Source organism: Spermophilus citellus, assembly GCF_964194105.1.
Source record: "Spermophilus citellus genome assembly, chromosome: 1".
Taxonomy (NCBI): Eukaryota; Metazoa; Chordata; class Mammalia; order Rodentia; family Sciuridae; genus Spermophilus; species Spermophilus citellus.
In genome coordinates, this window is record NC_138182.1 from 141549318 (window position 1) to 141562023 (window position 12706).

General features: G+C 41.1%; 1 protein-coding gene across 1 annotated transcript in view; it reads right to left on the reverse strand.

The window, feature by feature from the left end:
• Positions 1-12706, reverse strand: part of SLC36A1 (solute carrier family 36 member 1) — a 54092-nt gene that overhangs the window by 11985 nt on the left and 29401 nt on the right. The window contains exons 9-10 of the mRNA XM_081295394.1: positions 2835-3001; positions 455-624 (exon numbers count right to left, since the gene is read on the reverse strand). Of these exons, the coding sequence (XP_081151520.1) occupies positions 455-624; positions 2835-3001 (337 nt within the window). The remainder of the gene's footprint in view (positions 1-454; positions 625-2834; positions 3002-12706) is intronic.

Sequence of the window (12706 nt, forward strand, 5' to 3'; positions counted from 1 at the left end):
AAATTAATGAATACACATTGTCTAAGAAACTTATAAGACTGACATTCAAAAATGCCCAGAATTGTATAATCCCAGCTCAGAATGAACAACTATGAGAAAAAAATAAGCATGCACCTTCTTTGTAGATGAGAAACTCATCATGGATGTGGGCCAAGTGGCCGTCTCTTGGATATTTACCCTAGTTTATGTGGAAGAGTGATGACATGTCTTTACAGAGTTACTACCGTCCCTGCAGCATTTTATTCCACATCTGTAAACAACTGTCCTCATTCCAGAGTCCTTGAGAGCACACACTAAGCCCACCCCCTTCACCATCTGGATGTACCCTGACTCCGAATGAGGTGTGTGCCAGGTATTCTGCTCACAGTTCAGGTGGCCTCACGACAATACACACACCCTCTTCCCCCATGTAACCCTCTGGGAAAAACAAGCAGTTATCTTTCCTTCTACTCACACGTCAGGCAGACCATCACCGTGCGCACGAACAGGTCCACCACCAACTCGCAGTGCTCAGGCGCTCGGGACACAAAGAAAGGGATGATGATCTCAGCCGGGACGTAGAACTGGAGCGCGTAGGTGAAGAAGATGCCAATGGAGTAGAGCAGCTTAACAGACTGGTACAACCTGCAGAGGGAGCGGGGTACCTTCAGAAGCCTGCTCAGCACGCCTAGACATCATCAGAGGGAAGGCAAAAGAGTCCCACGGCAACCTGGGGACACCTGTTCAGGTCACACACACATGTCCTTTAGGCCCAGCAATTTCACACCTAGGAATTTATCTCACAAAGGCACTTGTAACGTGTGCACAAAAGGTGCATTCAAAATATGGCACAGCAATGTTATTTAAGAATGAAAAAACTGAAAACAATTGAATGTTAATCACTGAAGAACTGGTTAAATAACTCAGCCCCATGAAGCTCTTAAAAAGTATAAGGCAGGGCTCCAGGTGCTGATGCGGAACTATCTCCACTGTGTGCTACTGAGGGAGAACAGCTTGATGCAGTCCGGTGTCTACCAAGCGCTATAATTTGTTCCAGAAAAAGAAAAGGAGAACCCCACCAAGAGCCACACCCTGGGATATTCTCAGGGACACTAAACACCTGGAAGAAAACACAAGAGGGTGGAGTATGGCTGTCGCTGAAATTATAACACCGGCTTCTAGGGATGGGGGTGGTAAAACTTAACATTCTTTATATACATTTTGCACATTTGTAACCTTCACCATGCACAGACAGACATATATCCTTCCAAAAATAAAAATGACTTAAAATATAATAAGCCTATTTATATCCTGCCCACCCAGTTCAGTGCTCCCTAGAATCAAATAGTGACCATACAGGGATCTACAGGCAGGCGCAGAATTGTTTCCACCCCACCTGGCTACCTTTCTACCATGTCTTTACAAGCAGCTGCCTGTGGAGACCATTAACTCACCATGGGATATCCCCCAACTTACCACCCCAGGGTCCTATCATGCAGGGTAGAAGAAAGAGCTTATGGCTCTGTTTCAGTCATTCAAGGGAAGGGCGCTCTGCCCTGAGCAAAGCTCCACTTTCAACAATACTGTCAGGTGTTAAGCAGGGACAGGCATTTGGCCTCCCTTGTTGGGGATCTAGCTAAATGTGCTCATAAATTATGTGTTGGACTGAACACCTAGATGACGTTCTACGCTATGAGTGGGAGAACCCCTGGGGAGAGACTGAATTTAGAAAAAGTCTCACTTGCTCCAGGGTAATACAATTTCTTGGAAAAACCAGCTGGTGGCTCTATAGCTAAACTCAAAGCAGCACGAAAGCCCCCAGAGACGCAAAGTCTGGAGTCAGGAGAGTCCCATGCAGGGAAAGCTACATGCATCAACCCAGGGTGGGTGGAGAGATGACAGCAGCTGGGTTTGGGTGTCAAAGGGAAAATGAACACTGACAGGTGTTCCCAGAGGTTTCAGGTGATCTGGCTGCTTCTGCTGATCCTGATCTTCTTGTTTCCCAGGGAAAGGTGACATGGTTACGTCAAGCTACCACCTGACTCTTCTCTATTGAAAGCACAGGCACATTGGAAATTTAAAAGAGGAATAGAAAAAGAAAGACTTTCTGAAAACAATGGTCCATTGCCCAGCTACTATTCGGCTGGCTGTGTAACATACTTAATCCTCAGACTTCTACTGATCAGGGCATCCTGTGTTACATGCTAATGCTACTGAGCAGATATTTTCCTCAATTTTCTCCATCTGTTCTTGTCCAAAGTCTTACCAATCAGAGTTGCAATATGCATACACAGGCAGGCAGATCAGGCAGGCTGGACTGAAAGGTTAGTTTTATTCCTTGGGGCCCTAACAAGCTTCTCAGAGTCTACAAGCAGTTGTTCTCCATAACGAGATTTTCATCTTCCAAACAGAATTACTGCTCAGCACACACACTGTGACATCTAAGCATTTCAATATGTTTCAGTGTTTTTCTACAATACATCCACTAATGAAAGATGAAAAATCTCCAGGAAACTGGGGTACATAGCAAGATGCTCCCACATGGAGGCATGGCAGAAGCCATTAGTGAAACAGACTGGCCCTCCTCTTTTGCTTAAGGTGAACAGGATGGATGCTTGGTCCTTCTAGGTTCAGGATTTCCTAGGAGAAATGACTTGTCAATCAGCTGATCAACACATGGATTTGTATAAGTCTCCATAGGAATGACTCACCCAAATAATCATGCATTCAGTTCAGCCAAGGAGCGATGTATCCAACCAAGACTGATTTAAGAGATAAGAGGAAGAACACACCTTCTGATCCACTAATTTTATAAAACATCTTGTGCTTCCAGGTTTCCATCCCCCGCCACATACCAGCAGTTGGGCAGGTTGAGGGTGATGCTGCCTTGGATATCAGCTCCAAATTGCAGGTATCCGAGGCATCCCAGGGTGATGTAGAGGCCGGTGACGATGCCCATCCCCAAGTATAGGATGAGTGGAAATTTCTGAGGATCCTTCATTTTGTTTTCAAGGGGCAGCACCTATGAGACAATAGTAAGAGAGAAAGCACAGGAAAAAGTAAAATTAACAACCAACAAAAATATTATCATCAGAAAAAAGGAAGTTCTTTGTCCCCAGAATTCCCTAAAAGCCCAACTATCCTTTACTAGACAGACAACTCAACCAAAGTGATTTCTTCATAAGTTACACTCTTTGGACTACAAGAGGCTCCATCGTCTTCATAGAAGTCCTGAGAGGTAAAGGTGGGTAGGAAAAGAACCAGGCCAGCTCTGTTGTCCTGCAGCAGGACCCCTGAGGCAGGGAGGACCATTCCCCTGAGTGCAGGTGTGGTCCCCAGCAGCCCCCCTTACCTGACTGACATCACAGCTTCTTGCTAACCTGTCTCAAAAGGTGAACCACAGGTCAAAGAAAATGGCCAGGGTAGTTCTCAGCAACAAATTCCTTACCTCAACAGGGGCAGGGACAGTGGTGACAACTTAAGCCTCCAAGTTAAAGGAGCTGAGATGTTGGACACAGCTTGACCAACAGAGGATCTTGAGACTTGGGTACTTAACTGGGCCCAGTTTCCAGGTTCCTGTTTCAAACCACTGATGCTCGCTGCCTCCTTGGTCCCATCAGGGTATGTTCTTTAACACTGGGAGAAGCAAAGGCTCCTTAGGAGGGAGACCTCATTTAGGAACTGAGGGGATGAAGGGCAGCAGGTATGATGTGACATCTTCACAACCTGCTACCAACTAGGTCTGGCGCCATGATGGGGAAAATCAGTGTGGGCAATGACCAACTGCCCCACGAACTACCTCTGACCTTGTCATGATGCTCATTTTCCTGCAGTGCCCGTGGCCATGAGGCATAATAGGTCTGTGCTGTCTACACCTGACACCACTGCTCAGGCCCCATGCTGCAGCTCTGCACCCTTCTGGGCCTTGGCATCCCCATGGCCAGCTGCAGCATCTCAAGCCCCAGCTAATCCACATCCAATTTGAAACAGCTTCCAAACTTGTGTGTTATTTTCCTTCATGCCAGAGTACCAAGAGCCACTGGGCAGGGAACCATCAGGCCTGGGACACAGTCATGAAAGCATACTGAACACACAGGTGCTTTACCTGCCACCCTGAGCAACCCTTCAATCCAGGCAAAGAGTTCAAATAGCAGTGTTAGCTCTCTAACAATGGAAAATACAAAGTAATCTTGAAGTGTGGGATAATGATGTCTCCAGAGCGATTCTGTATCCAAGCCATGGCTAATGATATAAAGCAAAGAACAGTCTCTACACTGTGCTGCTAGGAATACTGATTAAAATTTGGTAGCACATTCCTTAAGAACCCACTGACCCTGGGCATCTTCCCATACGCTCTCAACCTCTCCTTTCAAGTCCCGAGTTCTTGGGGCCACTTTTACACTGATAAAATATGGGCCCACTCGGGACTCTGACCAGCAGCTGGAAAGCATTCATGTTCCTGAATCAAGGTGAGAAAGTCCTCCCGGGTCCCAGGAAAGAGCCCGGGGGAAGGTTTGAAACTTTATGACAATCGTGTTTTACACACAGTCACTCACAGTCTCCCCCTGGGTCAGATCCTTAAATACATTCCATCAAAACTGCTGGGGCGAGTCCTCAGTATTTTGACTTAAAAAAAAAAATGGCTTCTATATATTTTTTTAAAGTGAATAAGTGGAGGGGATATCAAATTGGAGAGAAAGGAATGCTAGGAAAGGGGAAGTGTCTTCTCATTTTCAATGCTTTGGTCAGTAAAGCTCATAAGTTACTTCAGAGAGGAATCTTGGGCCTTTATTATGAAAAATACAAATAAATTAGGTACAGCTGAGTGGCAGATCCACTTTAGGTAAAGAAATCTGGTAAAACCATAGCAATGACAGGAGGAGCCTGGGCCATGAATGAAGACTACTTACTCATTTGCACATAGAAAATACACTGCACCAATGTGCCCGGGCAGATGACTTATTCATAGATGTATTTATTCAATAATATTGTTGGTAAAATAAAAATTTATTGAATGGTTATTATCATATGTCAGGGACTATACAAAGCACTGAAAACATATCTCAATAAAATTTTTTAATTGGTCTCAACTGTGGCATATTTGGACATGCATATGACATAATTTGACCAATTCCACTCCCCAGTACCTCCCCTGGTCCACCCCTCATTCTTCATGATCCCCTTTCTCTTCCTAAGAGTTTCCCCTCTATCTTCGTGAGACCCTTTGTCCCCTTTTTTCTCTCTAGCTTCCCTATGACAGAAAACACACAACTCTTATATTTTTGAATCTGGATTATTCCACTTGAAATAATGCTATCAAGTTCCATTAATTTTCCTGAAAATGATATGATTTCATTCTTTATGGACGAATACAACTTCTTTATCCATCCATCTGATGATGAAAACCCTGGATGGTTCCACAACTTGGCTATTGTGAATTGTGCTGCTATAAACATGAGATGCCATGTGAACTCTAAAGTACTGTCTTTATCTTTCGGATAGATACAGAGGATTGGTAGAGCTGAATCATAAAGTTCTTTAGTTTTTTGAAAAATCCTGATACTGATTTCCACAGTGGCCACATTGATTTACATCCACATGGACAGGGTATAAGTGTTCCCTTCTCCCTGCTTCCCTGTCAGCATTTATTGTTATTTGTGTTTTTGATGGTTGCCATTCTTACTGGAGTAAAACAGAATCACAATGCAGTTTTTTTTCCTTTCCACATTTTTTTATCAGTGCATTATAGTTGTACATAATGATGAGATTTGTTGTTACATATTTGTATATGCACACAATATAACAATACACTTGGGCCAATATCACTCCCCAGCACTCCCCTGCCCCCAGTCCCTTCTACTGATCTCCCTTTGATTTTCATGAGATCATTATCCACCACCACCACCACTTTTCTTTTCCTTTTCCTTCCCTGGCTTCTACACGTGAAAGAAAGCATTTGGCACGTGACCTTCTGATTTTGGCTTATTTCACTTAACATATGGTCTCTACTTCCATCCATTTTCCTGCAAATGACATAATCTCATCTTTCTTTATGGCTGAATTATGTACATATACCACACTTTCTTTATCCATTCATCCATTAATGTACACCTTGCCTGATTCCATGGTTAAATTACTATGAATTGTGCTGCTATACAGATGGGTATGCATGGATCACTGTAGTGTGATGACTTTAATTCTTCAGTATAAACACCAAGAAGTGGTATAGCTGGGTCATATGGTGATTCCAAGCCTAGTCTTTTGAGGAACCTCCATACTGATTTCCATAGTGGTTGTACAAATTTATAATCCCACCAACAGAGTAAAAGTGTTCCTTTTTCTTGACATCCTCTCCAGCATTTATTATTTGTATTCTTGATGACTGCCATTCTGATTGGTATGAGATCAAATCTCAATATAGTTTTGATTTACATTTCTCTAACTGCTAACAAAGTTGAACATTTTTAAAATATATTTGTTGACCATTTGCATTTCTTCTTTCGAAAGTGTGTTTAGTTCATTTGTCCATTAATTGAGGGTTTCTTTTTTTTTTTTTGGTGTTAAGTCTATTGAATTCTTTATATTTTCTAGATATTAATCCTGTGTCAGAAGAGTAGGTAGCAAAAATTTTCTCCAATCCTATAGGATCTCTTTTCACATTGCTAATTGTTTCCTTTGATGTGCAGAAGCTTTTTAATTTGATGCCATCCCATTTATTAACTCTTGACCTTGCTTCCTGACTTTTAGGGGTCCATTGTCTGTGCCTATAATGCTGTAGTGTTTACCCTATATTTTCTTCTAGGAGTTGCATAGTTTCTGGTCTAATTCCTATGTCCTTGATCCACTTTGAGTCGAATTTTATGCAGGATGAGAGATAAGGGTGTAGATTCATTCTCTCATGTCTCTGTGTCTTCTATTCTGTACCACTGGTCTATGTGTCTGTTTTCAGTCAGTACCATGCAGTTTTTGTTACCATAGTTCTGTATTATGATTTGAAGTCAGGTATTATGATGCCTCAGCATTACTGTTTTGGTTTAGAATTCTTACAATTCTTTTTCTCCCAAATATATTTTAGGACTGTTTTTTTCTAGTTCTGTGAAGAATGTCACTGGTATTTTTATGAGGATTGCATAGAATCTGTATATTGCTTTTGGTAGTATGGCCATTTCAACAATATTAATTATACCTGTCCATGAACATGGGAGATCTTTCCATCTTCTGAGGTCTTCAATTTCCCTCTTGAATGTTCTATGATTTTCATTGCAGAGGTCTTTCAACTCCTTAGATTTATTGTTTTCTTGATTTCTTTCTCAGCAGATTCATTTGTGGTATAAGCTATTGATTTTTATATGTTGATTTTGTAACATTCTACTTTGCAAAATTCATTAGTTCTAGAAGTCTTTTGGTGGAGGTTTTGGATCTTCTATGTATAGAATTATATGATCTACAATGATAATTTGACTTCTTCCCTTTCTATTTTTATCCCTTTTATTTCCTTCTCTTGCCTAATTGTTCTGGCTAGAATTTCTAGCATTATATTAAATAGGAGTGGTGAGAGTGAATATCTTTGTCTTGTTCCAGATTTTAAAGGAAATGCTTTCAGTTTTTCCTGATTTGCTATGAGGTTGGCTTTGGGTTTTTCATATATAGCCTTTATGATGTTGAGGTAGGTTCTTTTATCCCTAGTTTCATCAGTGTTTTTATCATGAATGAGAGCTGAATTTTGTCCAGGGTTGTCTCTACATCTATTGAGATGTATAAATGATTTTTGTCCTTAATTCTTCTTATGTGATGAATAACACTTATTGATTTGCATATGTAAAGCCATTCTTGCATCTCTAGGATAAAATTGGTCATGATGTACAATCTGCTTAATATGTTGTTGAAAATGATTTGCTAATATTTTAAGTATTTTTGCATCTAAGTTCACCAAGGATATTGGTTTTCTTTCCTTGATGTGTCCCTATCTGGTTTTGGTATGAGTATAATACTGGTGTCATAGAATGAATTTGGAAGTATTCCATCCATATTTATTTCATGAAATAATTTTAACAGTATAGGCATGAGTTCTTCTTTAAAAGTCTTATAGAATTCAGCTGAGAATTCATGTGGTCCTGGGCTTTTCTTTGTTGGAAGGCTTTTATTACTGCTTCTGTCTCATTACAAGCTATTGGTCTGTTTAGGTTGCCTATATTCTCTTGATTCATTATGGTATGTGTCTAGAGATGTATCCATTTCTTCTAAGGTTTCCAATTTACTGGAGTTTAAGTTTTCAAAATCATTCCTAATTATCCTCTGGATTTCTGTGATGTCTGTGGTAATTTATCATTTTTCACCTCTAATTTTATTACTTTGTCTCTTTGTTTTTCTTTCATTTAGTTTGGCTAAGTGTTGAGAGCCACAGCCAAAGGGGCCCCAGCAAACTTCCAGCTGCCGGCTGATGATTGGTTCACAGCGACCCCAGCAACATCTAGCTGATTGGCTCCTCTGCGGTGATGTTCATTGGGCTGTTTCCCTGCCCTTTCAGACCACGGAGCTGCTCATTGGGGGATTTCTTTGGCTCCGCCCACACGACCCAGCCAATCGGCCTCAAAAGCAGGAGGATTGTGGGAGGTGGTGAGGCTTGTGTGGGTGAGAGGCTTGTGGGAAGCTGGTGGTGGCAGTTGGGCTCTGAGGGTTTTTTTCCTGAGGAGCTGTTTCGGTTGGCATGTGTAGTTCTAAAAATAAAGTTAGTTTCTTTTGACAAGTGGCTCCTGAATTGTGCCCAGCCAGACTGCGGCATTTGGTGGCTCGCACGGGGAGCGACTGAGGGTAAGTAAACTGCTCGCCCCTGAGGGCAGGGCGAGAGGATGGGTAGCCATTCTAAGATTCCTCTTTTGTTTTGCTTCATTTTTGTTTTAAGTTGCCTGTCCCTGGAGATGAGTGAGATGGAAGAAAAACTGCTCACATCTGAGGAAAAACTATTTGCGTCTGAGGAACAGATAGGGAGAAAGGACGGATGCACATGTCAGGAGGATAGAAAGGCTATAATGAATTTTTGTTGTTCCATTTTTATTTCATTCTGTCTCGGTTTTGTTTGGCGTCATCTTGTTGGGTTGTATAATAGTAGAAATACGGGAACAGAAATTAGTAAAAAACAAACCGAAAGACTGTTAAGTAAATTGTTAGAGGAAGGAGGCATCCCAGTAAAATCAAGAGCAGTCAGGGCATACGTTGATACAATACAAAAATGTAGCCCATGGCTTTTTAAGGAGGAGTTGTTAAATATATCACAGTGGGACCATCATGGTGAAGATTTAAAAAGAATAGAAAAGAACAGCCCAGGGAATCTGCCAGTTGGCACATTGCCATTGTGGACATTTGTATCTGGTTTGCTTAGTCCAAAGCCTTCAATTCAGACAATGGTAGAGGAAGGAGAAGACATATTGATTCAAGTAAAAGAGAAGGTCTCTCAAACTAGTCAGACAGAGGAAGAAAGTGTAAAGCAGAAAAAGTCATCAGGGGAAAAGTTACAACAGGAGACTGCTAATAACACCTTTCTATCAGAGAGCGTAAGTGTCCAACCAACAGCACTACCTCTACAGGAGACTGCTACTAACAGCATTCTATCACCAGAGGGCATAAGTGTCCAATCAACAGCACCACCTCCATATGCTAGGAGGCTCCCAACCCCTGCAGTTGATAGTTGGGATCCTGAGACAGGATCTCAAGTATTAACATGCCCTGTATTTGAGGTAGGAGGGCAGCTAATTTACCAGGGTTTAAATTTCAAAACAGTGAAGGAGCTAAAAGAGGCTGTAACAACCTATGGTCCTCAAGCACCCTTCACTGTAAGCTTGGTCGAATCCATTAACAACTTGAACATGACGCCAGCAGATTGGGCTAATATGTGTAAAGCTGTGCTAAATGGAGGTCAATACCTGTTATGGAAGGTTGTCAATGAGGAATTTTGCAAGGAGACGGCTAAGCAAAATGCAGCAGCTGGTTATCCTCAGAGAAATCTAGATATGTTGTTAGGAAAGGGACCTTATGAGGATCAGCAGCAACAAATTGCATATGATCCTGGCGTATACTCACAAATTGCTGCAGAGGCGATTAGGGCATGGAAGACTTTACAAGGACATGGAGGATTACAAGGTCAATTATCTAAGGTAATACAAAGAGCTAATGAACCTTACGCTAAATTTGTAGATAGGCTTATTCAAACAGCTACCAGAATTTTTTGGGAATACAGAAGAAGCAATGCCATTAATAAAACAACTGGCTTATGACCAAGCGAATCATTGGTGCAGAGATATCATTAGACCATGGAAACAGGAAGATTTAAACACATATATTAAATTATGTAGAGACATTAATGAACAAGAGCAAGTCATGGCAGCTGCAGTAAAACAGGCTTTAGATGCCAGAGACATTAATGAACAAGGGCAAATTGTGGCAGCTGCAGTAAAACAGGCTTTATATGCCAGGCCAAGAACATGCTACAGTTGTCAACAAACAGGATATTTTAAAAGGAATTGCACCATAGGAGGAGGGTTTAACAAAACTAGGTATCAAAGGAGTAGAATACCGGGTATTTGCCCACGATGCCATAGAGGGAGACATTGGGCTAATGAATGCCGTTCTCAAACCACCATAGAGGGTACTCCATTACATTGGGCTAATGAATGCTGTTCTCAAACCACCACAGAGGGTACTCCATTATCAAAAAACGAACAAGGACAAGGTGTTTATCCACAATATCGTAGACAAAGGCATCAGGCTCCGTTGCCAAAAAATGGACAGGGGGCCCCAATGCTCCGGGGCCCCAAACCACAAATATATGGAGCACTGGAGGAACCCAGCAACCCCATCAGGGTAGTGCCCAGGACACATTGTCCATCAGATCCCTCATCAGACAAACCAGAGGGAGCGCAGGGTTGGACATCTGTGTCTCCGCCAGATCAGTACTAACTCCAGAGATGGGAGTTCAAATCATTCCCACAGAGGTAAAAGGACATCTTCCCAAAGGAACAGTAGGCTTATTATTGGGATGCAGCTCTTCTACTCTAAAAGGACTTTTGATAAGTCCTGGGGTAATTGATCCCAATTATGAAGGTGAAATAAAAATTATAGCCAGTTCTCCAAAGGGTATGTCAGTAATTTCACCAGGAGATAGAATAGCACAGTTACTAATAATACCAAGCCTACATGATAAATTTTCCAGTCATGCTGTAGAAAGAGGTTCCAAGGGATTAGGCTCCACAGGTGTAGATTGGGCTATGCTTTCTTTAAATTTAGATTCTCGCCCCATGCTAAATCTAAATATTCAAGGACATGAATTTAATGGGCTACTGGATACAGGTGCAGACCTTAGCATCATCTCTCATCAAGAATGGCCAAAACATTGGCCATTACAACAAGCCGCTGAAACACTTCGAGGCCTAAGAGTGGCGACTAATCCCCATAGAAGTGCAATGGTATTAGATTGGAAGGATCCTGAAGGATGTGAAGGAACTATACAACCATATGTATTGGATCATCTTCCTGTAAATTTATGGGGACGAGATGTCTTAGATCAATTAGGTTTGACATTAACAAATAATATCAATCAAAATGCACCCACTATTATGGCTAGACAAGGTTTTAGGAAAGGAAAAAGATTAGAAAAACAAGAACAAGGTATAACAGCACCAATACAAATAGATCAAGGAACAGACAGACATGGGTTGGATTTTCACAAAGGGCCACTGAGACAATAAAAATTACATGGAAATCAGAAAGACCAGTATGGGTTCCTCAGTGCCCCTTGACTAAAGAAAAGATACAAGTAGCCCATGATCTGGTGAAACAACAATTAGCGGAAGGACATATATAACCTTCTGTATCTCCCCATAATACTCCCATTTTTGTCATCAGAAAGAAATCTGGTAAATGGAGATTATTACAAGATTTAAGAGCCATTAATAATGAAATGGTCATTATGGGACATGCTCAATCGGGGATTCCTCAATTGTCTGCTTTGCCAAAAACTTGGTATGTTTTAGTTATAGATATTAAAGATTGTTTTTTTTTTCAATTCCAATTCATCCTGAGGATAGTCCACGTTTTGCATTTACTATCCCTGCACTGAATCATGAAGGTCCTGATCAGAGATATGAATGGAAAGTACTCCCTCAAGGGATGGCTAACAGCCCAACTATGTGTCAAATTTATGTTAACAAAGTAATCCAGCCACTTAGAAATCAAAATCCTGAACTACAAATATTTCACTATATGGATGATGTATTATTAGCACACAAAGCTAAAAACACATTGCTAGAATGTTATGCCACACTCACAAACTTATTAAAAAATTATAATCTAGAGATAGCAATAGATAAAGTACAATTAAATTTTCCAATTAATTATTTAGGAGTTCTATTATCCTCAACCATGGTCCGTCCACCAAAAATTCAAATACGAGTAGATCAACTCAAATCACTTAATGACTTTCAAAAGTTATTAGGAGACATAAATTGGATAAGGCCTTATCTAGGTATTCCAACAGGAGAATTGGGACCTTTATTTGATATCCTAAAAGGTCCATCAGATCCAAATTCACCCCGAATGTTAATGCCTGAAGCAAGAAAGGCATTAAAAATCATTGAAATATATATGGAAAATATGCATTTGGATAGAATTGATATAAGTTTGCCTTTATTATTTATTGTACTACCAACACAAAGTATTCCTACAGGAGTATTTT